The sequence below is a fragment of the Harpia harpyja genome, chromosome 2 (genome assembly GCF_026419915.1).
Source record: "Harpia harpyja isolate bHarHar1 chromosome 2, bHarHar1 primary haplotype, whole genome shotgun sequence".
Taxonomy (NCBI): domain Eukaryota; kingdom Metazoa; phylum Chordata; class Aves; order Accipitriformes; family Accipitridae; genus Harpia; species Harpia harpyja.
The window spans coordinates 34310033-34337719 of record NC_068941.1 but is presented as its reverse complement, the minus strand read 5'-3'; the positions used below and the strand labels follow the sequence as shown (position 1 = coordinate 34337719).

General features: G+C 41.3%; 1 protein-coding gene and 1 long non-coding RNA gene across 4 annotated transcripts in view; both read right to left on the bottom strand.

Annotated features, from left to right (window-relative positions):
* Positions 1–271: 271 nt before the first annotated feature.
* Positions 272–27687, bottom strand: part of EMCN (endomucin) — a 56450-nt gene continuing 29034 nt past the window's right edge. The window contains exons 6-12 of one of the 3 annotated variants that reach the window (XM_052775595.1): positions 21986–22018; positions 18898–18963; positions 17250–17345; positions 15473–15497; positions 14390–14451; positions 3236–3298; positions 272–1992 (exon numbers count right to left, since the gene is read on the bottom strand). In XM_052775595.1, coding sequence (XP_052631555.1) covers positions 3240–3298; positions 14390–14451; positions 15473–15497; positions 17250–17345; positions 18898–18963; positions 21986–22018 — 341 coding nt within the window. In that variant the 3' untranslated portion in view covers positions 272–1992; positions 3236–3239. The other 2 variants (XM_052775587.1, XM_052775601.1) reach the window with 2 other exon arrangements.
* LOC128136310 (uncharacterized) lies at positions 8471–10882 on the bottom strand. Its single transcript, XR_008233325.1, has 3 exons — positions 9314–10882; positions 9021–9176; positions 8471–8920 (listed from the first exon to the last, which is right to left on the bottom strand). It is a non-coding gene; the product is annotated as an uncharacterized LOC128136310 (long non-coding RNA).

The window sequence follows — 27687 nt, the reverse complement described above, 5'->3', positions numbered from 1 at the left end:
CAAGATTTGCAGTGAGCCCTGCTCTCTCACATCAACTCTTGTAATGAGGAGGAGTTTTCTGTACGCCACTTGCCACCACTAGCATGCCTTCTGCAAGGTCTCATGCTCCCTCTGCCACCACCATGCCCAGAATATCTAATGTCTGCCCTCTAGGCTCACCAAAGAGTTCAGGTCACTCTGTGCTATGGGAATGCAAAGTAATGAACAATACTTGTACTAGGTATCAGTAATGAATTGCATTTCTGCAAAGAGAAAAAGAAGAGCCGCTTAATAAAGAGAATAACTTTTAATAGGCAGTTAAATTTTTTTTTCTTGACACACCATGGTAGTTTCTGAACAAATTTAGCACAAACATATATATATATTTCACAATCTTTCTCTGCTTTTTTCTACTGTCCTTTCAATATGATGCAAAATGCTGCAAAATACTTTTTTTTTTTTAAATCAACATGAAAATCCACAATGATTGCTTTTTTCATAGGAAACTTCAGCAATCAGGAATTTGAATAGCTGCAGGTGCCAACTAGCATATTGTACATGGCCTGACCTTTCCAAAGTAGGCATCCAAGACTCCTCTGCTCCTGAGCAACCCAAGTAATCCAGGAATACCTGAATGAACCACATAAGTTCAGCTGCAGGATGGAAGACCTTGTTGGTTCCCACCTTTTACAGAGCTTCATCAAAAGTTTCCCTTGGTGCCCCTAAGACAGAGGATTATTAGACCCATCAAAGTGGAAATAAGAGCAATGGTCAAGCACAGGGAAATGAACACTTTTCAGCTTCGTGTATAAACATGAACTAACAAATCTGCTCAACCTCTTACCATACTGCTAGGTAAGTTTTATTATTCCAGAGAGGGAAATTGGAGAGAGAAGTTCCTCAAAAGCATTGTATCAACAGGTATCAAAACTTAGATCATTGTCCTGGCTCTTGGTCCTGCACTCACACCACCGGTTGTCTTTTTTCCATTTGCCAATAAAACAATGGAGGTTCTTGGCATGCTACCAGAGTCAGTGGATTGAGACTGAGCAGATGCTCAAAGTAATATAATTTTCAAACATTTATAGTTCTAAAAAAGCAGGATACATGCAGGTAGAAGCACTACTTGATATTTTTGAATTGCCAGCTCTGTACAAATTAAGAGAGTCTGTAATTAGCACTTGAAACACTCTAACCTTCCAGAGTTATTCAATAACCCACAGGAATCCCATGCATTACTCGGAACAGAGGGAAGAAGGTTCATCTGTAAAATTGCTTATCTTGCTGATCCCCACTGTGCGCCCCAGGCTATGTAGGAGACGTATTTATAGCACATATAATGCAATTAGCCAAGGAACAGGTGAAAATAAACTATGTTGCCTGCTACATTACAAGAATCATATTCAGTAATTTACAGAACTTCAACGAACCTCAGTGCAAGGTATATTCCCCCCTTCACAGGAAAAGCACACACTTTAGCATTTCACCCAGGCATCCCATTCTGTAAACATTTATGACAAGCAAAGTGTGTGCTACAGTGAGGAGTCTCATGGAAATCACTGAATTAATTTTCATAGTGGCAATTTGTGCAGTACTGTTTCAAGGGTCAGGCCCTGTTTGTATTTTGCTACATACAATTAAAAGAACCCTACCTACCATAAGTTCAACAAAGTGTGCTAACATATTCCTCCCCGTACGTGCAGAAAACATTTTTAGTAACTACTATGCAAACATCACCTGATTTTTACATTCTCTTCAACCTTCTTGAATGTTTTCCTGCTTTTACTGTATGTGAAAATAATAAATACATATGATATACCAGTTATTAAGCCATCAAAAAATTACGTGTCATTCCAGAAGGAACAGGAGACACTTGAGATTTAGAAGTCAAGAGCTGGTCATTAATGCAAGTGTCCTGCCTGGTAAAAAGCTTCAGCTGCTCCACATTTCCTGTAGAACTGCAACTTTGGTGGGATGTTCCTGCATATTGCGATAAAACAGGCTGCTTCACATCTGAAATGACAACAGTATCTCAAGATTGTTATTCCATGTAAGGTTGTTCAGGAGTGTAAGAGTAAGCTGAAGTAGATGACACAGAGTAAATCCAACACAGGATACACAATAAGGAGTAAATCCATTGTCCAGGACACTGGCCTGCATCTGCACAAACAGAACCACCTCTGGGTTTTCAGTAATGCAGGCAAAATTGCATTCTGCTGCTCTAATTCAAGGGACAAAGAAGGTTATTTTGTCCTTAGTGTTGGCATCAGGAAAGCTCAGTTTGTACATCCTGGGGGAAATGAGAATAGGCCAAAACTATCAAAGATGTTTTGCAAAAGGGTGTCTCCACATTTCTGGTCAACCAGATCTCTCTCAGTGGAGGGCAATGGGACCTATTCTAGAGGGGCTTCATCCTACAATGATGGTGGAAGGCTGGGCTTCATTTTGGCCCAACATAGCTGCCTCTGTCTGGTCCATCCCACATATGCTGTGACACCTAGTTCCTCAGGCCATCCTTCTCTACCTCCCTGCACTACCCTGGTCACACAGGGCCCTTCCCACAGCCGACCCCTTTCCCACAGCTGCTTCCTTCTCCCACCCTCAGTGAAGAACCCCATTTCCCCACAAATGAGAGAAGCAACTCCATGGGAATCAGAGATTGCGCTGCCTGAGAAAGCTTCGTACATGAAGGAAAATGCAGCATCCTCCTCACAAACAGTGGGTTTCAGGGGTGCTCTGATGGTCTCTGCCCTTGCACACATAAAAATACTGTCCAACACCCACCAGTTGTGCATGTTAGCCACCAAGGATTTCAAGCCATAATAAACCACCTCAGTGAAAGTGCTTGCTTTTGCATGATGTGGAATGGACACAGATTTTTCATGAAACCAATGGAGCCGAACACTTCTGGGTACCAAGTTCCTTTTTATATAGGTAACTACCTTTAAAAATATCTTATTACAACCAGGAAGTGCTGAACAGTTAAAGCCAAATGCTATGCCTATAAAGGTCTACCTCTGTGAGGTGACAGCTTCTTCAGTCCCTCGGTTTGCCGGGGACTCTGTTCGCGATGGTGTCCTCAAGCTGAGCTTTGTTTAAGCCATTTCTCCTTGAGGCTGCCGCCAACTGAAGTCATTGCTCTTTCTGGTTTGCATTTTTAACCCTTTTGTTTAGGCACAATACTGAGACTAAAAAGTATTACCGAGACTAACAAACGCTAATGTTACAGGACACAAGACAAAAGCAATAAACTTACACATCTATTGCTGAGGTGTGAAGAGTTGCCGAGTTTTATTCTTCCCCTGAGATAAGTGCTCTCCTAAGAAACAGAAAATATATTTGCATCAGTTAAACATGCAAAGACAAAAGGACAAATGAGTCTAGCAGGAACACATCACTGACCACTGTACAAACTAGCCAGTCTCCTTGTCAGATTTACTTAACCAGCAAAAACTGTCCACACAACAGATTTTTACTACTTTCTCCACATTTTATAGATTATTTCCCCTATGATTTGCTCTCAAATGGTGGGTTACTACCACAAAGTATTTCCAAGGCAATTCTCAAGGGGTTAGAAAAGGCGTAAGACTTTAATTAATTTGTAACTATGATTAGAACATGAAATTATAAAAAGAAAAAGATACAACTATAAAATTAATTTTTGCCGATATCACAGCAGCTCAGTTCCTCCAAAGCAGGAAAATGAGCATATAATAACTTCAGTCAGGGATTACAGACAGTTCTCACTCCTCCTTCCCTGGAGAAGCGGAGCCACTGCCAGCAGGTATAGGCAGACAAATAAGCCTCCAGATGAGGACATGTTTATAGTTGTCCTATTTCCAAATGCGTGTCCCAGGAATGGCAGTGGGATTTCTTTGTGTCAGAGATTCGTACACAGAGGTGAAAAGGGAATGGTATCCCCAGACTGGGCAGAGCCCCATGTAAACAGGCATGAAGGTGGGGAAACCCAAATGCATCCAGGAAACTGCCTCCTGCCTCTCTGCTCACCTGTGGGAGACAATTTAATGTCTGAACCATACACAAAAGCCAAGAAAAGGGAAGAGTTGTATTACATTCTAGTAAAAGTGAGTATGTATTAAAAAGCTTGCATATGATCTACAGCCTGGGGTTGAAAACTGTAATACAAATTAGGATTATAACAAATTAACTGATTAGGCATTTAAATAACTAGAAGTTAAATTAAATAGTTGCATTCCTGAAGAAAATAGAAGAGACTCATCAATGGTTTTCAGATAGCTTTTCTTGGCAGCAAAAAGTGCTCTTTAATTTAGTGCAGCCTTTTGGAGATGAGTAGAAAGCTTGGTATCTAATAGGGTTCAATGAGAAATCGTTCAACAATAATGTGCTGGAATGCTGTTCGCTTCCCAAGTGTTCAATTTTGGATAAAATTATTTCAAAACCATTATAAGTTGTTGCTAAGTTAGAGAACTTCAGAACTTCTGATGATGTTATATTTCATTTAAAAAGGCCTTCAGCAACTTCTTCAATAATTCATAATATAATTTTTTAAAGAAAAGGCAAGCACAAGTTTCTGGTAGAAAAAAATGAAACATTTCAACAAGATTTATACATTTTTGGTAGGTGAAAAGTTTTTGTGAGATAAAAATCTTGTTTTGAAAAGCCAAAATAAAGTGAACCAGTGCAAATATTGTATAGTTTTGTACTAACAAAGGAATGAGATTTTCAAGAACTCTCATTTCTTTTTAAATTTATTTTTATTTCTTTCTTCCTTTATTATTTCTTCTTTCTGCATGTCTTTACCTTCCTTGTTCAATATACAGAAATACAAGATTTAATAAGGCACGAAAGGGAGAAATTGGCATGATTGTTTAAAAAAGGCGTAGGAGAAATTCATTGAGAAATATATTACCATGGAGAAGATAATATTCAATAGTTGTAATAAATATCAATACTTTGTTATCAGTTCCACTCTCAGCTAGTTGCTCTGCCTACGCTAGAAATTAGGCAGACTTACATGGAAGACTGATACTTTGCACCACAGGAAAATAACATGTCTAAGGAGAGGCTCCAGAGCCAGCATAGCTCCCTGGATAACTTCCCATTGATGTCAATAGGCTTTGGATCAGAGTATGAAATGGGTGAGGCAGTGCTGGCTGCAGGAGGCAGACTGGTTGAGTGGTACCTGTCCACAGCAGTGGTCGGGACAGGAGAGGTGAATTCGCCTTACTGCAGACCCTGACACTGCACCACTGACTGATAGACACTCACATGCCCTATCTAGATTTCCTGGTGCTATACACATAATCCCTTGAAAGAGTGAACTGCCACAAACTATTGCTGGGGTCAACATCCCGCTATAATATCAGTGATTGCCCGATGAGGGTTCGACACAGGCAGGGATGCTCTGCGTTGCTTTGCCACTGGACTCCCAAGAAAGCAGGAGCCTGCAAGAATTCTGAAAGAAAACCAAGTTATCTCTACTCCATGGTTGCAAATGTGTCTGAAGATATTTGCATTATAGGGTCTGCAATCGTTAGTGGCAACTAACAATTCAGTGATGAAGAGAGAATGATGATATACTGGAGAAGAAATGGTCACACAGATACTCTCTGTTCACGAGTAATAAGGGTAACACATGGGTTTAGATACAGGGCTACAGTGCGCCTTGAGACTGCACAGAGAGGTGTCTAGGACAATTTTGGAGTGTAATGGCTTAGCAGTTTGATGTTGTGCTAAATATCCAGCTGCAACACAAAGAGCAAATTAGGAAGAACATTCAGGTTAGTTGCAAGTGGGAAGACATTTTTATTGATCTCAAAATAGCCTTAACTGACAGAAACAAACTCCAAGACTGCAAAAAACCAAACTTGCCCCCAAACCATCACCCACTAAAAACAATGGATTAGACCTTGCTTCCCATAAGGGAAATGAAAAACAAATACTTGTGTTTAGTATTTCATTAGAATAGATGACATTTTAATCGACTGAAGAAATTATTTCACACTGAACTGTGTTTGCAGATGGAAAAAATACGCAGAGCAGTGGCGGTGCTCAACTTGTCTAGATAGATTACCTGCATGCTTTGAAGGCTGTCCTCAAGAGAGAAAGGGTATAGTTATGCAAAATATACCAACAAGAGCAAAACTGCTGGACAACATGATCAGTGAAAAATGGGCTTTTGTTGATTCTGGATAATGCATTTAGGGGAGGATGACACACAAACTTTAGTGTTGTACACTAGGAGTTGGCAGGTATCAAGAGAGACTTGAGCCATCAGCTTCTCACAATATAGTTATACAGCATCTTGCATAAAGGTATTGGTCAATCCAATTTGATAGGTACTATGGCACTAATCTTCTGATAACGGGTTGAAAATTCAATGCACATTTGTCTACTTTGATAAGTAAATAAGAGAACTGCAGAAAGGGGGAGACAAAGGGAACTGGAAGAAAGTATTTGGTGCAGTTAACAAAGCGCTGTCAACTGCAGAGTTGCAAGTGCAACGTGACCCCCTTTACCTGTGATCCTGCCTTGTGACACCTCTCCTGATGGAGGAGGAGTTGTGGGCTCAGATAGATTGGCAGAGGGCAGTGAGAAGCCAACCTCATATATATCACGCACTTCTACAAAAACTGAAAGAAATGATGCACAGTTTGAGAAAGAGGCCTTAGGCAGAATATTTGGAAAATGAAATCAGATTGATACTGACATGGAAGTTTTAGCTGACAAGCAAACCCTTCCATTAAACCTTTTTTTCTCCCTCTCATCCTCCAATGTTGCACCTGTTTGTTGATTTTTGTCTGAAATTGGATTGTAAACACAAAGACATAGGCACCATGAAGTCTCTAAACATTATTGTCATATAATACAGACAGATCTGTAGTTAAACTAACTTATTGCTGCAGGAGGCTGCAGATGCCACAGAGAATAAGACAAATTCATAGAAGTAAAAGCCACTGAGAACTATGAAGCACCAAAGATACAACCTCTGATTCAAGACGTCTCCAAGCCACAGACTGCTGGAACGCTATGGTGGAGGACATATTACTGGACTCCTTCCCTGTTTGCTATCCTTCCCTTCACATCTCATGCTAGCCACCCTCAGTGACAGGATTTGGGGCTACATAGATCCAGGATCTGAGCAGGTACAGCTGGCTCAGATCATAGCTTCTTAGCTTCAATATTAAAAGAGAAGGTGCTCTAGCAACTACCGCAATACAGCACTGGTCTTTCATACGCACAGCCTCCCATGTGGCACCCCTCAAACACTTCTGCTGGATCCCCGATCACCGATTCACCCAAGCAAATTAGCAGTCTAGGCACTGGGCCCAATCCAATACACACTGCATACATCCTCCTCTAAAATGTGGTCATGCTTCAAAGGGATGAGGATAAGAAAGATGTAATAGGAAAAATTTTGTATTCATAACTCTTGATCCTTCAACATATTTGTTTTAAGTGCATGAGAAGTAGACTGAGTACACAGATACTGAGGGCTCTGCAAAGTTAAATGTTTAACCAGGAAAGTAATAGCACTTCAGTGAAAACGCAAGGTTTTCTTCCTAATTAAAATTTCACTTGTGCAGCATTTGATTTGATTTTTCACTGTCACAAATATACTCATTTCTGACTATCAATGTTGCATCCTGATGCCAGTGTATGAGCACATAATCAGCTGAAATTACAGATTGTATAAAATCAATTTTGAAACACTGAAACAAACATTTGTCTCACCTCTATGAAAGGCTATTGTATTAATCTCACTGTAATTTCCTCCCCCCCTCCATTTGATTCAGAATCTGAATATATTATTCAGAATACACATACACTGCAGAACATGATCTAAAAGAGAGTTAACAGGTTGTATCCCTATGAATACAGAAAGTCTTTGACCTGGGCAAAGCCCTCTTCGACGTTATTGCAAAAGCTGGACAAAAAAGGATACAAAAAATAGTTTTTGACATAAAAAATAGGTTGTACTGCATCTCAGATTACATTGTCTGTAAGAAAAAATGAGTTGCACTGTTATTTCACTGTAATATCTGCTGCTGAGAAATTGCTCATAAGTGGCAATCTGGTTTGGAGCAAAGAATTAAAGCAAGTTTTTCATAAAATATGATTGCAGAAACCTATTTTTTATAAACGTATAAAACTATCTCTGCAGACAGAGAAATCTAAATGTCTACTTTTACCATGCTGAACTAAAAGGAAGAGGGGTGCATTACAGATGCTGGAGAACAGCATTGAGCGGGACCCAGCGCCTGGATGCACTGGCTGGGTTTGGTGTGGGCCAGTGGGTCCAGCACCTGCGACGTGCTGCAGTGCTCCCCAGCCACGCACTTCACCCATGCCCCTGCAAACTGCTCCTCGCCACTGTCAGCAGGACAGAAGGATCTGTACAATACACCACAGCAGAGAGAGCGTGTATGGAAGTATTCAGGTGAAGGATAGGAAGGCAACTGCTGCTGAACGGCCAACAAAGGGTGGGAGGTGGCTCCCCCAGCAGAGAAACATCTCAGAAAGCTGCAGCCTGCAAAGTTTGCAAATGCTCCACAGATGAAAACATCACCTGACCCTCAGCGGTCTCTGACTGTAAGAGACAGCTTTAAAAACCCTTGCAAATATGCACAGCTCACAGACTGAATTAGAAATATAGAAGGAAGCATACGCTATGTAATATTTTGCCCAAAAGTCTCAGCTGGAAGAGTGTGCAGTCAGATCTTTGTGGTGCGAGTAAACACAAACAGAATCCAGCCTTGAGCTGCAAAAAGCTGAGAAAGTTTATTCTTCAGTTTCTGTGAAGAAAGAAAACACAACTTCAGGCCATTACACAATACAAAGTTAAAAAAAAAAAAGGGTATCAGAAAATGAGAAACAGAACGAGAGGGAAGCAGGTACTTGATCTATCTCTCTGTTGCGAGGGGACCCTTTTCTATGAAGCAGCTTCTAGGTTTTCTACCTGCAGGGAAAAAAAATAAGACACTGAAAGTACAGCTCATAATAGGAAAAAGAAATAATCAATATCATATCCTCACATTAGTAGGAACACCCACTCTTACCGCTTCAAGCGCACAGCATGCCAACAGACTGCTCTTCGCTGACCTGCATTGCTTATCTTGCAAGTGAGAGGAGGAGGGAAGGGAATTTTCAGTGACAGAGTGCCTAACCTAGAGACCCAGCTTCTTCACCTGCTCCTAGAGGCATCCACCTGGATCCTAGACAAAATGAGAGAGAGATGAAACTACCAACACATGTTGAGCAACCCCATGGCCCACTATGGAACCATGCCCCCTGGCAGGGATAAATTCCCCTAGGTTGGGTGCTAATGAGGTAAACCCCAAATATTTCTTACCTCCTTAAATGCCATGGTCCATGCCTAGATGTGCTCAGCATAACAGAAACCAAAAGGGAATAATCCTCTGCCCCAGCTCCAGATTTGTCCCATTGTACCACAGCCACATCTATGGTTTGATGTGTGAGACATAACAATTAAACAATCCCAGCATTTGGAGATTCATGGAAAGCAGTGATGAAGATATTGTCATCCAACCACATCATTTCAGAAGACCACTGGATTTTCCAGGTCCATATCCTAGGACCACAGTGGGCTGTCTCATCAGGTGCTGAACTTCACGTGTATTCCAATGACCAAGGCAAATCTATTAGCTGAATGAGAACAGGGTTTTTTCCTTTGTTGTGGGATGATTTTGGTGCTCAGTCACTAGGTATAGTACAGTCACCATCCGCTGATGTTGAAGGCTAGGAATCCTCAAAGCCTTTACAGGGAAGGCTTTGGAAATCCAGGAAGTCCAGAGGAATGCTGCAGGCACAAACTAGGGTCATCTCAAAAGTGACTGAAGTTATGGAGTCCAATTAATCCATGCCATGAAATCCCACACATCTTCAAGGTAGGTAGCTCATCTTGTGCAAGAGATGCACTCAAGATATGTTATGAAAATCTACAGGCAGGAGGTACATCCAGTTGAAGCAGCAGATAACAGCTCTGTTAACCAACAGCAGCTTTTGGAAGAGATGTGGAGCATATGGGGAATGCTGGTTGTTCTACATCCTCAGTTCATACTATTTTGTCCTGCACTGCCATCTGAGAGTGCCTCTAGATATTGACTGATCTCTTTCTCCAATGTGATTACAATTAAGTTAAGGAGTTTCACATGTGACAGGTCAGGTCTCTCCCTGAATATCCATGTTTGCCTGGTACACTTGCCCAGCTTTATTTAGTAGCAATGCTTGAATTTACATTTGTGTCCACAGTGGGTGTCTTGGGAAGCCCTAATGCTGACATGTACCACAGACCCTTCTCCAGCCACCTGCATTCCAGGTGCCTCACCAAAATCTGAGCCACATCAGCTTTGACACATTTAATATCCTTCCAGCAAATTCAAGGCAGAACAGACAATACCCCTACAAGCTGAGTAAGTCATATCCTACCTTATCATCTCAAAAGAGCACACATTGGTTAGAAGACATGCCCTAATGAATCAGCCTATTCTTAGGTGTCAGGATTGTACCTAACAACTCTGAAATATTATGTCACCTGCCACATTCCTATGAGACTTTATATTGAATATTGAACTGGTGTGCTGCTTCTGTAAAGGCCCTTCATACTTTTTTGCCTGCTCTAGAATGGGTACTCCAGGCAAGAGCCATAAAAGAAAATTGTCAAGTCATTACTCAGTTATCAATATTTCTATCACACATCATTCATCCGTATGGAATAGACTTACCCCAATTTCTATTCCTCAACCTTTTTGTTACTGAGGAATTTCCATCCCTCAACATTTTTCATGAGTCCTAAAAGGTGATCAATACCTTTGCTGGTTTTCAGTGAAATAAGCAAGAACCCTTACAGCAAAAGTTAGGTATGTTTTCAAGATAGGCAATACTTTATCATTAACATCATGGATCATGGTATTGATCTCTTAGTCACTAACTAAAACCCTCCATCCTACATTCTCAGGAAACTTATCTACCACTGACAAGCCAAACAGGCTATACTGAATCCCAAATAAATATTTTTGCAGGTAGATCTTCTAGAGCTCTGTATTGTAGAAGACTATTTATTCTCCCTAGGAAGAGCCACCCTAAATTTGCCTGTATAGTCAACGCAGAATGGCTGCAGTAAGTCCTGCATTTGCACACTAGCGTAAAACTTTCAAGACGATTCAGTATCCTGAGCATTTTTATCCAAGCTCAGTTTTCACATAAGATGCAAGTACAGACATTTATCTTGCATCAGGTGTTGCAGTTCACAAAAAAATGTGCATGAAAAATTCAAGGTGTTTAGTTTTGTCTGTCTGTTTTTTTACTTTACATCAATTCTCAGCCAGTTGTGCCTTAGGGCTCATAGCTGTCGGCAACTCCATCTTTCTCAGAAGAGTTTTTAAAAAATGAGAATAATAAAGCTCAGTTTTACCTAGTGTTCCTGATGATACTGCTCTATTAAAAATGATTACTTTAGTCCAGGCTTAATTGAACACTGTTCTTTTCCTGTATTCTTTCACATTAATTGCAGGTATTTGAAAGAATATTCTTGATTAAATTTAGTTCAGCTATGCTTCTGAAAAAGGACTCTTTCTTTTTTCTTTCAATTTATAGTCAGGACCTAATTTTAGAAGTCCTAGAATAGGATCCTTCAGTAGTCAATGGACCTCCATAGGTCAGCTCATTCCAATTCAAGATACATATCCAAGGCAGATGGAATAAATAGCCCTCTGGACACATACATCTCTTTCAGCTGGCAATGTGCAGCCGGCTTAGTTTTTAGATAGATAAAATAAGGCAAGATTAAACTCACCATAACCTTTGATCAAGATACATCATGTACAACACTGACACAGGGTTTTTCTAGGTTGCCTACTTGAGCAGTTTGTAGGTCATATCCTTATTTGTTTGGCATGTATTTTTTTTTACGCATTTTTAACACAATTATATAATCTCAAAATCTTCTGTTTGGAATAAAAAGTAAAAATTAAAAAAAAAAGTATACTTATAGTAAGCTTAATTTGAATACATGTCAAAGCGGAACTTTGTTGTATATATGTTTGACCTCAGGCAGCTGAGCAGCCTATCGATAGCAAGAGGATGATGTAGGTCTACCTGTAAAGTTAAGGCTGCTTTTAAGAACTTCCTAGTTTCAGTCAAAATCTTTTGTAGTTTTGTTGGTATGTACAATCAGAGGCGGCTACAACACAGACTTTCTAAATGGCCAGACAACGAATTCACCTTTTAATTGAGCTGGATTCTATGTGTCTAAAAAGGAAAAAGAAGAACACGTGTAAACAAGTTTTACACAGTACAATTTTTTTCAGTAGTTGTAAGAGGGACCATGAGTCGGACATTTCTCAAGTTTCTATGTGTACTGGAAGAAACACTTGCCTTTACACCTGAGCTTTTAATGAAACAAGTAAATCTTATTCAAATGGGCAGGCATCCTAACATATTTGAAAATACCTGAGTGACAAATATTTCTGTAAGAAAACAGGCCCTTCTTTCAGACTGCTTTTAAGAAGAGGAGTGTCTCTAAAAACCTGGGGAAAAACAGGACTTCCATTTCTGTGAAAGCATGTTTAATTTTGAAACATATAAAGATGTAAGAATTCAAGAGAAATGGTAGCTAGTTTAAATATGAATTGTATTAATGAGAAGAGGGCAAGAATCTTGTCTTCTAAGTGGTTATGACTCATACCTTCCAATTATAGCATGCATACATCATACTTCAGTAAAAAAAGAATATCAAGCATCCTCTGGATGAAAGATATTTAGATACTTGGTGAACCAGTAGCTGATTAACAGGCACCAGACCTCATCTTGTGAAAAAAAAACCAAACAGCGAGCCGGGGTCTTTTCTCATTTACCCTGCTGTAAAACACAAATAATCCTGCTGCTGCCAGTGAAGTTACTTTATTGTTGAAACTGGTATGAGGGCAGGATCAATCAAAAATGTCTATGAATTTCAGTTTCTGACTTCATTCAGCTTTCAAAAAAAATACTCTGATTTTAAATGAAAACACACACATAACTCCATACCCCTTAAAATAAGGCTAAAAGTCCATTCTCAAAGACATATACTAAAATAAACAAATAAATGAAGTTTTCCAAATCACAAAGCTCTGAAGTGCAGTCAGTCACTTAAGTGCCAGAGCACAGTTGCTTAGTTTGCATTTGCTCAGCAGCAGCGGAGCAGAATGATGCATCCTGCGATGGAGCAAGCCCTTCTCCTCCCCCTCTAGCCTCCTAGCATGCTGCTCTGTGTCGACAAGGCTGCAGGGACCTTGCACAGCTTGTTGCAAGGGCTGCCAGAACTGCCCTGTGGGTCTTTAGGATTGCGCAAAACCTTCTGGGAGTTGCAGAGAAGGCTGGAGAGTACAAACTGTGCCTCTCCAGCAAGTAGAGGACAGTTCAGATCAAGTGCTGTGTTTGAGAGGACTTCCCGTGAATTTAGAGGAAAGGGGAGAGCAGCTATCACGCAACCTCTGAAATGTCAGTAGGGGAAACATATGGCCAAAAACTTTAAAAAGAAGGTTTTTATACCTAAAAAAGCATAAAGTAAGAAAGAGGCTGTTTTTCCTGGAGGACTTCTGCAGATGAGGTAAGAGCAAAGGTGGGAGCTACACGGCTGAGGAAGCGAACTGCAATGGGTGAAGGGAGGAAGTTTCACCGTGAGTAGCTCTACCATAGGAGGTTTCATTTTTGGGGGGGTTTTTTTGCTGAATAGCTGGGAATCAGATTAGTCAGATTTTTTTTCTGCCTCAGTCTTATTTTGTGCTACTCTATTTCTTGCAGAACCTATAACTGCATCCATCTCTTTACTTATATTGATGAGATTTTGCTTTCTTTTGTGCATGTTACCTACAACCTCTGCTCCTTTACGTTTTATTACCACATATTTTGTAAGAAACTGGATCAGTGAAGCACAGGACAGAGGAATTTGCAATGAGAGTAGGATTTTGAATGCAAAGGGTGACTGGGTACAGGGCTGATGGAACACTGCCAACACCAACTCCAGCAGAGCCCTGTTTACATATGGCACTGACTCCCAAACATTTTGGCCCCTGGGATATTACCAGTCTTCAAACTTCCTTGTATAGCCAGATCTAGCTGATAAATATCATGATCACTGTTACTCCTGAACATGCCTAACAGTAGATCACTTGCCATCAATGATTTTAAAAAATTATTTTCCCTAAACCAGTCATACTTCTCCCAAATACTGATACCACACAGAGTGCAGCTGCAATGCAGCTCTACAGGCTCCCAATCTGGGGATTTCCACTGTAGAGGAATTTTTTGCAGTGACTTTGACCTGACAAGAACTGAAGATGGTTTTGCTATTGGAGAAGACATCCCAAAACTACACTTCTCTGGGCTCAGAGAGGGAGACTGACATACACACAGAGGAAACACTCACCAGTCTCAGGAGAAGTTGTCTTCACAGAAAGAAGTTTGACTCCTTCTTTATCTGACTGGGCCCTGTTGAAGTCAGAAAACATTTAAGCAGACAGTCAGCATTCATGTTGGTCAGCCAAACAAAACTCTAAGATCATGATCTGGAGGAGGCAGCGCCTATGCCAGTCTACGCTGGCAGGCTTGAAATGGGCTTTGTATAGGATCACGTATAAGTCTTGGCAGTGGAAAACACCATATACCAATATCTCTGAAAACACCTTTCTCTTAAAATATGTACTAAATCAAGTTGCGTGACTCCAGGTTCAATCTAGTGCTCCACAGAAAAAGTATATCTCAGGGAAAAGAGGGAATCATCTTTTTTCTTTGTCAATACAAGGCTTTTAGCCATGTTGAATTGCAAGAAGGACCACTTCAGATGTCCAGGGAGCCAGGGCTAGCAAGTAAATCAGCAGCCCAGATGTTGCTTTTGGTCATACAAAACATAGAGGCCACAGCCAGACTCAATGGCCTCTAGTATATAACTTCTAATGGATCTTTCTCAGTTTCACTCTCCTCAAACTCATTATGCCAATACTGTTTTAACTGAGCCTCTGCAAATGGGCTAGTGGAGAGAATATGGGACAGAGGAACATGAAATAATGCGAGACACGAGAAAAGGAAGGAGAAAAATAATCCAGAATAAAAAACATTAAAAAGAGAGAAAACATGAACAAAAGAAGGGGGATGGGAAAGGATAGGGGGAAAAAAATATATCAGTGGGGCAAAAATTGAAAAAAAAAGAGAAGAAAGACTGGGCCAATGGGCCCTGTGGCACAGCATGAGCCACTTAACCATTTCAAAAGGATCCCTCACAAAACAGTGGAGAGCCATCACATTTCTGTCCATGCTGGAACAGCTGCTTATGCATACAGGTGTACAATAACTGCAAGTGCATCACTTTCAACAGGATATTTCTCTTTGGGGAGGCAACTGCTTATTATGTTTAAATAGAGAAAGATCAAAGAAAATCTCATGCAGAATCTGCTGCGTTCACAAGTGCCCCATGATAGATCTCAAAGCAATGAAAAGGCAGGATTCAACCTACTGTTCAGTGCCGTTCTCTTGTCTCTCTGGAAGAAGGAACAAAGTTAATACATTTTGACTGCTAGAACTCACTTAAGTAAACATTTAGACATAGCTATTGCAGTTGCTAGCAGAAGGCTTCGTTGTGATTTTGCAGTATTGCATTAACTACGTTAACACAATCAACCAGTTTGAAGGGTAATTGTCACTTTTTCTAGTTTGTCTTCCAAAAAGATAACCATGTCATCCATGAAAATGAACTGATACTGCTTGAATCGATACTTCTGGAAACTAGGGAGAACGATATGCGACTTGTGCAAGAGCACAACAGAAGCACGTTTTTCCCTGCAGCTCCCAAATCCCCCGGTAGCTGGCACAGAGGAGGCAAGCATGCTACGGTTCTCAAGTACATAACAACTGAGCTAAAAGACACAGGGTGAGTATCTTTTACTAGGGGAGTGACAGAACAAGCTGCCAGGCTGTACGCTTTGGGGGGTTTAACCTGGCACATCTGAGAACAGAGCCTGTCACATCCCTGTCAACGAGGAACAGGTTTCTCCTCAAAATGAATCATGTACTGAAAGTATTTTATGCTTATGTGCAACTGTGGGCAGATGGATGGGGCCAGGGGGTTACATCAGAGATACGGAGCCACTTCTAGCCCCATGGCACTGGGCTCTCTGTCCACAGGGGAAGCACACTGGATAGGCCTGGGCAAATATCTATCTACTCTAGCTTCCAAGATACCTACTCTAGCTTGCCAGTGAATTTGCTAGTACCGTGCCTGCTGGCATTTGTGCATGGCGGAGGCTGGCGAGGAAATGTTCTTCACCTCATATCTTTATCTCTTGACTCCGAATATTCCGTAATTTCCTAAGCAAGGATCACACCTTCCTCTGTTTATCTGGGCCTGGTTTTCTATGTCATTGGCTAAATTGGTTGCGAGACACTGTTTGCCTTGGTCTATAGCTTCAACACCCTATTTGGATTTTATATTTCCAAGGCCCAGTGATTTCACAGTTGAAGCTCTGCACAGGTCTCCTAACTCATGCCAGCTCACAGGGAGAGAAAAACCACAGTCTGGATTCAGATCTGGGTTTTCACTTAATGGGGAATTACACTTGTCTGTGGCCCACTCGGGCAACTCTTTGAAACATAAGGCAAATGGAATTTAATGGAATTATACCCCATTATCTTAAGTATTTCACGGACAGCAGTGAAACAGATACTGGTGTTAGCTGCTCTGTCAAAATGGCTGTTTCTGAAAATACTGTTTGCTCAGGGATTTTGTTCCCATGTACGTTATACTGTAACTGGAAAATTTTACTTATATATAATGCATATGTGTGTATGTATGTATATATCAGGTATTTCCTAAAAGAAAGCATTAATATTTCTTTGCCCGTATCTAGAACAGAGATAAAATAAATATAGTGATTTTGTTAAACAATATCTCCAAACTTAGTTTTCACTGTCTTTTTCTATGTGATTGACTGATTGTGTGTTAGCACAGCTGTTTGTTAGCTCTTTGTAGCTGCAAAAGCGTGAACAAAAAGCTTTACAGCATTATATATTCTCCAAAAATCAGAGACATTTTTGCTCCCTCTGTTCTTCCTACTGATTCTGAAAATGAAGTGTAAGTTTCCTACTTTAGGCAAAATACTTTGAAATACAAAAAACTTTTCTATCAGACTACTGCAACATCTATGGTTAAGGTAATCTAAAAAGACCCCAGAGATCTTTAAATAATAAAAGCACATTGATCTTCCCTCCCCCCCCAGAGAAAGCAAACCAAATACCTGGAGTTTTCTTCTGGCACATTCTGTACAAAGCCACCAGCGAGAAGACAGAGAGGGTAATGACTATCAAGGTAATGACAATTGGCAAGATAACACCTGCAAAAGAGGGAGAACATAATTTTGCCTGCTGCCCCTTGCTGCTTGCATTGTACAGGCACTCGCATGCACAAAGGCAAGAGGCACCTCCAGCTCCGCTTCACCAAACATCACCTGCTGCTCCTGTTATTCCTCCCGCACCCACCGAGCCTCAGGCTCGCAGCCTTTGTGGAGGGAAGATTTAGGCACCCTCCTTCCCCCACCCTTAGTCCTTCCCTGACACTCGTGCTGCACTGTGGAGCTGGTTTCACCCATTTTTCTGTAAGAGAGTGAGGTTTTAGCACCTGCCCCATTGGGACCACCATAATCTTGATCAAGATATTCACCATTCATCCCCAGTGTTGACGGCCCCAAAGGTTTTGCGAAACAGTCGTGTTTCAGGAATACATTTTTGATAGATGCAATTATTTTTTCCTCTTTTTTTGAAAACAAGACTCATCTGAAATTCAGCAACTAAAGCGATTATTTCTCTTTTAACGTTGTACACCCAGAAAGACACCAAGGAGTTACATAATTCAGTAACATTCCCCACAGCACTTACAACCAGGGATAGAAAACGCAAGATCTCCTTTTTAAATGAGGACATTTCTTTCCTTTTATTATTTGCCACCATCTGCCATTTCCTGACAGGTGTTTCCCAGCCAAGAAGCAAAAAGGAAAGAATTATGTAACGAAGAGAAGCTTTCCTGGGGAAATATATAAGCCCAGCTTCTCCCCATTTATCTTTTTTCTGGCAGCCATTGGCCACGTTCAAATTTAGCAGGCACTCTCTCGCCTGCTGGCCTAAGCCCTGTGTCACGGAAGGCTGCGGCTCCTTTCCCACAGCCTTCCAAGGCATCAGCTGTCATGCCCGCCCGATATTTAGAAATAGCGTCTTTGATGGTTCATGATGCAATTAATATTTAATATTCATATAGATGTGTGTATGCATCTATAGAACTAGAGGGTGAACCCGGAGACAAATTTACAGTGGAAAAACATCAAACATATTTTGCTAATCCAGTACTTTGGATAGGAAATAGCAGATCTGCAGTAACACTCTTGCCCTAGAGATGCATATTAAAATAAAAGATTAAGTTACATGCATCATGCAAATATCAAGTGCTTGAAGAGTCTGCAGAAGACTCCCTCCTAGTCCTTCTCTCCCATGACAATATGAACAATATATTCATATAATAAATTCATAACAATATATTCATATTATATGTACTCATAACGGTATATGAACAACATTTTCATATGTTTCCTTGTGTCTTCTCTCACAGGGGATGACTCTGTTCACATTTTTTTTTTCAGTTTTATCATTTTGAATCAGTCCTTGGGAATAATTTTGCTGCTCTGCAGTGAGAGTGGTGTCAACTTGTTAAGCTCTGTTTCTCTTTGAGAGGAGTTTTATAACAGGCAGTTAAATTGGGTTTGTAATAGTGTCTACGTCTGGTAAGGCTAGAAGTAAAACCACCAGTTTCATTTCTCTGCTACTCCAATCACTCATCAAAAGCCAAACTGATTGACTGAAAACTCAAAAGCTGGACAATAAAGTAGGAACACTCACTAGAATAGTGGATATCACTCCCTGCCGCATTCTTGTTTCCAGAACTGGTTCCGGTACTGCCAAAAGCTAGATTTGCAAAAGAAATATTGCCTTTCAGGTTAACATGTAATTGCCAGAACTCCCCAAACAACTCCCTCCAAAAAATTACCCTTCCAAAACAACTTTTGTGTCCTCAGATCTGGAGCCGTTTGGTGCTCCACAGCTATAGTTCTTCTCAATAATACCTGGATAACTTGGCAAAAGGGGTGGAAAAGTTTATCTAGTGTGGCCTAGAAGGAGCACACACTTTGCATGGGTGCGGTCTTCCCTAGGATCATCTGCTTGTCCACTTACAGGTTATGAGCTACAAACTTTTTCACTTTTAGGAGGCTAAGGTACTGTTCAACATCAGAAAAGAACCCTTGACAAGCAAACAAAAAAGCAAGAGAGTGAAAATTAGACCTGCCTCCAAAGGGAGAAAGACCAAAACATTTTACTGCTAATTAAAAAAAAGTGCTACTAGTAGATGAAGAATTCCAAAGACGTGCAATATAAGTAGCTAGCGATCTTATTGAGAGTTGAGTGTTATAAAGGGATGTGCCACATTTTGGGACAGCAAGGACTGTTGGGAGTGTTTTTTAGGGCAGGGTTTAAAGGAATGCATTTCTACCTTCAGGTGCTAACCTGAATTTGAGTCAGGTATCAGCAACCCAAAATATTTATTACCTTGTTGCATACAGTCTGTGGAAAAACAACCACTGAACTTCCAGGGAGAAAAAAGAAAAAGCAAACCTCGGTGCTTCCCTAGTTCCATTATACAGCACACAGGATCGTATTCCATATGGACAGAGGCTTGAGTAGACATGTGCTTACTGTCACTGAAGAAGCTGACCAGCTGGACAAATGTAATGCAAGGCCGAGCATTTCCATTGCTCATTTAAATATCAGAAACGCCTCTCAAACAAAGGCACCTGGGGAAGGTGGTCTCTTAAGCAGGGGTCCTAGTAGAGAGCATGGCTCCATATATAAGTTGTGAGAATATGGTAGCAGCCACTGAGGTTTTGTTGCAGGCTCTGATCCATTGCTCAGGTACACCCTGCACCTGTAGGGATGCACGATTCCTCTTCAAAAGAACAGAAGAGGGCTCAAAATGATGGGTGGAAGCTATGAAATTAACTGAGTCATTAAAACCAATTTCCCAGGGCCATTTTGAGGGCTAGAATACAATTTTGTTCTGCTAAGTCTCTGAATGACCTGTCCCTATTTTTACAGAAGCTTTTGTATAGGCAGTACTTATAATTCTAGCCTGCTGAATTAGAGTAAAAACCAAGGTTTGTTTGTCCCAACCATGTAGGACTCCCTCTTCCTTGCTGCACTGATTTTAAACTCAGGCCCACTATTGAGAAATGTTTTGGTGATTGTTTTTTCTCCACTATTCTGCTTTTGCCCATATTCCCTTTCTCACAACATACCAGCCTGTTCAGATATGTAAGAGTATGTTATATCTTGATGCAAGAGGAGCCAAGCAGAGAACAGCCAGGGGCCAGTTTCTCTACAGGTTTGCTGGATATGCCAGTATACTGGATTTTCCAGGTAACTAGGAGCTACATGGTCCTACTTCAAAATTTATGTGAATTGACTTGTAGTTCTGGGAAAGAGAGCGAGCTGTGTTTTCATTTTTGTTCTGCTGTTGTGTAGCTGTGTGAATTTTGGGCAGATTGTCAGCTTCTCTGTTTCCTTTCTCTGTGCCCCCCTCCTGCCCCACCTCATTTGTCTGGCCAGAGACTGAAACCTCCTGGGGAAAAATGATCACTTACTATGTGCTTGTGTGGTGCCTGAACAATACAGCCACAGCAGAGACATTCTGATGCTATAGTGTAGAAAACAATCCTTGTCTGAGACCCTTATCTCTGAAAAATCACTATGTTTCTTTAAAGCAGAAGCTCTCTCTCCTGTGGTGCCAGTCTGCTGAGGGCTGATAATGTAAGGATGGAAACTGTGAGCCATCATCAAGTGACTGAAATAATTCTTACGAATTTGTAATTCCATGTGATTGCTTTAGATTTCCCAGGGAAATACTACTACCCTTTTCGCTACCTTACCCAATATACTACATGATATACAGGGCAAGCAGGCAATTATCACAGCAATGAGTTATCCTGGATACTGACTCAAAATGTCAACGGAAACAAATTACACTGAAAAACATGAACATGTATCCCTGCATTTGTGCAGCATCTCCTCAGGAGAAAAACTGAGGATTCAAATCCACTGGTTACTTTCCCAGTTCTTTCTTAAATGACCAGGATGTGTGTAATGCAGGAAAGAAAAATCCATAGGTTAGCATTTTAATTACTTGAGACCATCAATAAGAAATACAATAGCTAAAAAGAAGCACTACTGAATGAATAAAATGGATTAAGGAGTTAAAACCTTTAACTCAGTTACCCACTTCATTCATTAAAGTTTCTCACAAGCCAGCCCATCCTGTCTACTTTCTCTGGATCTAGAAAGTGAATCTGGAAGACATTTTCCAGCTATGGATTGATCTGGGATCAGAATAACAATTAATTGGAGTAATACATCCATCATGGTAACAGGAGGGACAAGCTTTTGCTGGCAGCAGCAGCAAGAACTGCAGGGACCAGTACAGAAGAGACTGTTTCCTGATAAGCCCAGAGAAAGGAAAATAGCACAATACAGGTTCACTAGCACAGGAAACTCTTGCTTTACTCTGGGACCTGCTGCTTCTAACCATGGGATGAGTAATGACAGCCACTGACAAGAACAAGCTCCTTGGTATAATACTCTATTTATATCAGTTTCCCATTGCCTCATGCAATATGCCAGGCCTGATTTTTTTTGCGCTCCCACCCCGTTTTCTTTTCAGTATCTGCTAGTCCAACATGGCATTCAGCTGAAATCACAGCAAAGTTACTGCTACAAGTTGAGCATCACTCCTCTGCTTCTCTGTACTACGCTTCAGGTTCATTCTTCCCCCAGAGCCTCCTTGTTCCCTGAACGTCTCCTTTCCTGAGGCTGCCCCCCTCCCACCTCACACCAACCCTCTTCATCAGCATGCACAGAGAAAACCCTCTATTGCTCTTACTTGTCGATTCTGTGGGGGACCTCACGTGAAGGCCTGCAATAAAACAGAAGGAACAGGTTTGTTAGTATCTGTTTTAGATGTCCAGAGTCTTCACATCATACAAACTGGCAGACTCTAGCAACGTGCTTAGTAACCCCACAAGAAATGCTACCCCAGGACTGACACACTGATGCTGTTCCCAAGCCCAGAAAGTCTGAGCTGTGGAAGTCTGCAGACATCCCTTATAGATGTGAGCAGAATTCAAAGCTTAGCCTATGCTAGGTTGTTATTCCACTCAAGAGAAGAAAATCCTGAATTAATTGATACATTCCTAAAAAATTCTTCCTGCCAAAACCAAGTAAGTGCCTGGGAGTGAATAGCTGGCATTTAACTGACAAATAAGTGTTTTAATAAAAGAAACTCAAATGCCTAATTGAGACATGGCTTCACGTGTCACAAAACCCTTTAAAAATGAATCTTCATTAATTATCTTGGTGCTTTTGGCTAGCAGACTGCCGAGCAGCAGGAGTAAGAGGCATTGGTAATGAGGAAGAAATGGACCTTGCAGAGCACTGTGCATGTTGCTTACTGGCCCACTGCTGTCAGCTTCCCCCGGCCACTTCACAAGTTTTTGGTGCAGAACACATTTTTTGTCAGCTTTTTGTTAGTATGCTGCTGCTTTTGTGCGTCTAGACTGTAGCAGGCTTGGAAATTAAGGCGGCTGTGAATACTTCACATTTGGACACTAGCCACAGACAACCATCGCTCCCACAGTGATTTTTATTATGTTGCATTAAATCTCTTCTGCGATCACTCTAAAGTCAAAGGGAGCCGGGCACCTAACTCATCCGTGTCTCTGAGAATACCCACCTGCGTGAACTGGCAGCAAAACATTTATCTGTTTGTACAAGAAGGACTGTCTCTTGCCAGGGACAAGTGACTGGCACTCTGCTCACTTAGTGAGGCCTCTCACACTGGATTACTGGAGCTACCATGGAAAAAAATCCCTCAGTCACTCTATCCTCAGCAGCCACTCATTATTTTGAGGTATAAATCATAGCATTTGGTCACCTTCCTCTAGGCTAGAGGGCACTATAAAAGCCCCCTCATTGGGTCTTTTCAGGGTTCACTGTTGCCACAGCAACTGTGGGGAATGTAGTGCATCTGACCCTGTCCTGAGAACTCTCTGGGAGGATGTGACCCACCAGCACGTCCTCTGTGTCCCAGCTGTGCCAGACTGGGAGACCACAGAGGGAGTGGCATGAAGGCAGCTGTAACTCCAGGCGGGCATTCAGCCTCTCCCCTGAGTGCCCAGGGTTGCAGTGCTCCTCCTCCAACCGGGGTCCCCAGGGAATACAAATCCACTCTTATGCCCTCACTGCACTTTCTGTGCTGTGGACCGATGCTTTGCACAAAGACAGCCCCTACCACTGGAGCTCTAACACGAGTGAAGCACATTATTCTACTGCTGTGAATGTACTCTTTGAAAACCAGAATGGCTGCTCTTGTTTTTCCTCCTCTCTACACCCAATTAAAAACACGGATTACTTGAGCCACTGGGGTGCAAATCACCACTTTTGCTAATGATATATGTGACAGAGCTTTAACTGCATTTCTATCACAAACATGCACAAAAAGCACGTTCAGGTTGAAAAGCCAAGTACTTAAAAGTCAGCAGTAAGAGCTCTTCTTGAACATACTAAATATATCAGTAATGCTAAGTACTTTGAAGGTACACAGTTATCTCGCCCTGGCTTCCTAGGATCCAGAGGAGACGTTTTTCCTAAGCTTTTTATCATCTCATCAATCCATCTACAAAAGGCAATGTCACCTTGCTAAGAGGGGATCTCTGTGATGATTCATTAGGCAATGTTTATAGCATGTTTGGGCAACATTAACAAGAAGAGCCAAGGAAAAGCTTTGGGGAAATTAATAACTGGCCTGTCAAAGGAGGTTTGGAATGACACACAGTACAGAAAGCAGCAGGACGCATACCCAGCATTAAGGAAACATCCAAATATGATATGATTGCTTGTTACCCAAATACTGCCTTTCCTTCAGCCTATAAGGAGTGGGATCCCATGATAAAAATACCACGTGATCACACACCAAGGGTTGTAAAGTCCTGTGTGTCCATATTCTTGGAGAAAGGCAGAAGACATTGTCAAGTCTTACAAATAGGTCACTTCTCCATGAAATTCAAACCTTGTCTCCCAAGCCTGAGGAGACTTGAGCTTTCCTAAGAACCCCTGTCAAGTTTATAACATATTATACATTTTCCCTTAACTTCACTCTTGCAAACCAAGTGAACCATCTTGGCTCAAATTAGAGCGAACAAATAAATAGAATAAGCATGTCAAGCCAGAGACTGATATCCCCAAAGACTTAAGGTTTGTGAAAGCTGTATGCAGGTGACATTAGGCTCTGTGAACAGGAAGGGTTGGGTGACCTGTGGTTCAGTACCCGCAGGCACAACCAAAACCCATGCTGCTGTACTGGCCAGACCTCGCCACATCAATAAACCCAGACAGCAGAAATCATCCCAGGTAGGAAACATGACAGCAGCCCTCCACCTTTCCTTCAAGAGCCATAGGAGCTTCCTGAGCCTCTGTTATTTTTTAAAAACTGCACACATGTACACACAATAAAACTACAAGCATCTTTCCCAAAGATAGCTCACCCAGATTGTGCTAGAGCATGAAAAATTAAATAGGAAAAATCTCATGCCCTTCTCTGTCTCCCCCTGTATCCAGCCTGCAAGCAAGGTGCCAGCTCACCCTCTGTGCAGAGATTGCTCAGCCCTGCCACGCAAACAAAGCTGTGCTTATCGGAGCGATTCAGCAGGTGCTTTCAGTTTGCCTTTTCTAAATAACCATCCAGTGCCCTTTTTTGTGGCAGGGTCTCAAGCTGCTGGTCTACAGAAAGAGAAGGACAGAAGGAAAGGCAGCATTTCACTTGGTAACATAGTTGCCGTAGTTGTTCTGGCTGCCTGTTCAGAGCTTACCACATCCTTTGGGGCTGTGAGTTAGGGGGCAGATGCTCTGCATAAATAATCTGGGAAGATTTCCAGATTCATCATGAAAAGTGAGGTGTGCAACACTGGCTGTGCTGAGTCCTTGTTGTGCAGTAAGGAGGACAAGGATAAAAAATTTGGCACATGACGGTGGTTTGATTTGAAAATACCTGCCTGAGTCAGTTCAGCGCTGGTTGGAAGCTTGACAGATGGAAGAAGAGACCAGTAACTAACCTCTCCCCACTCTGTTCTCCAACAACCACTACCTAAACAGCCTGGATACCCTGCAGTTTGCTGCTTCTGTTTTTGGAGGGCAGCCAGACGAAACTGTGTTCACTGGCAAAACAAACGAAAAAATTTGGCTGATTACTCAGAGGGATACCACAATATAAATCAAAGCAAAATTAAGAACTTTAAAAAACCCTCCTTGCCCTGACCATGCTATAGATCTCTGTTAACTGAGGCTTTGCTATATTTTCCATCTGCCAGGCGCTTCAAATTTTGTGTCTCTTTGTGAAGAAGCTGAAGATACAGTGGGTAATTTTTGCCTAATATCACTATCCAGAGTTCCTACACAGTTTGCGTACAGAAAAAGTCAAACCCTCCTTGTCTTACTCATAAGAATTTTTCTTAGGGAGATGCCTCCTGTGAATCCAGTGAGTAGGATTTATAATTGGAGGAGTGCAATAAAGATATCAATAGATGCAGCAGGTTGATTCATCTGACGGTTTATTATAATAGATCATTTGATCTTACCACCCTGCTGGGTGAACTTAAGCTCATACTGCTTTATGGATTTTTTTGTTGTTTAGGTCACAGAATACAAAGCTACAATACTTAAAGTTTCTAGATGTATTTAGACTCTGACTGGTCCACTAAATCTCCAATTTTTCATTAATTAAACAAAAGGACAAAATTAAATATTAGCAAGCAATCCTCTGTGGAGGTGGAGAATGAGTAGGAGGTATATTATACGTGACTGCCAAAGTTAAAGAAGTGTATGTGTCAACGGCACGCATGCAGGTTGCTCTTTTTGCTAAAAACAGTCCCCATTGCCTTCTCTAGCCTGGGTGAGCACTACACAGCCCCTCCTCCATGGCTGGTGGTTTCAATCTTCTTTAATACAGCAATACTGTTCTCTGATGTTTCTCCAAGTTCTTTCCTAGGCTCCCCCACTCATTTCAGTCGCTCTCCAGCTCTCTGTGGCACTCCTCCCACACCCTGATCTTTTGATATGGCTGATGGGAAATTTCTCTTCAAAACGTGCTTTTTTCTTTTTCTGCAGCAAGAAAGGAAATTTTCACCAAAATGGCATTTTTTTAAAAATGGAAAATGGTCTCAAAACTAAATATATTCTTTTGCACTGAGGTTAGCCAGCTGAATTATTTTGGCTGAGCATACCAAACAGAAATGTTCTGTTTTGGATCAATTTCACATTAATTTGTCTTCCCCTGAGCTCCCATGCAGAAGCTGTGGCTTGGGTGCTTTCAGCTTGCAAGCTCTGCTATCCCTATGGGCTGCAGCACCAGCCCCATTGCACTTACCAGCCTCTGCTCTGGTGAACAAAAGGTATCCAGCCCCTATATAAGCCCCTGAATGTGAAATTTCAAAGAGCTGAGAAGAAATAATCTAATGGCAGTGAGAAAGTCAGCATTTCTTCTAGTCTCAGCACAGAATGAAATGACTGGCTTCACACTTGCATTGCTTTAAAAGTTATTAGGGTGCAGCATATGGCTTCCCTTGGCCCTGAGCGATTGCACATAGAAGAAGAAATCTGTTTAGAGGGAACCAAAACATTTTTTCTTAAAGTCTTTAACATATACAGAGAATAAGGGAGTAAGAGTGGCCTAAAGGTGCACCCATTTCAGATAAGCTACCTCACTCATCAGGGTGAGTAATGGGATTTCTTGCATATTTAAGCTGCAAGAAAGAAGCGAGGAGCTGGTGCTGTGAGCAGACAGGAAAGGTGTAAGCATGGAAATCCTGTGCAGGAGGAAGTGATTTTGAAATGGCAGTTTTATGGGAACTCAGAGTACTGGCTAAGCCAAGCACCTAGACTGACTCCCCCTGGATAGATGGGCCCTTTCTTTCGCAGCCAGGCAATTATAGTCCTGGCATCTTGGGTAGTCCCCAGGCTTAAGATGACTTATTGGTTTTACAGCATAGTGAGCTGAGTGAGATGATGACTTTCGCAAACAGACCCAAGGAAGGTTGTAAAACTTTCTGGGCAAATTTTAAATGTAAAATGTAATTGTACAAACAATGTTACAGGTAATTCAATACATGTGATCCATAGCCAGATATGTATTACAATTTCATTTTAACCTGGAGAATTTACCTGTGCGAGAGAACTGCTAATTAAAAACATTGTAATTTACTGCTGTATTGCAGTGTACCAACGGTAAGGTTTCCATACCATGCACGTGTCTGCCAAAAGGCACAAAACCTAACAGGATAATCAAGTAACTAAAGCTCACAATATATGCCTTATTGAAATAATTGCAAAGATCCTCTCTAAATCAGTGGCCTGGGATTAAAAATTAAAAAATCCCAACTTCCTTAAAATGCTTATTATTATAATATCTTTTTGCATGCTTCTAAACATTTCAGTGTGTACCGAGCATATGATATTACTCCATTTTTATATCCGATCCTATCCTCTATGAGGAAAAATCACAGTATACGTGCATGCTTATTTCCCACAAACACA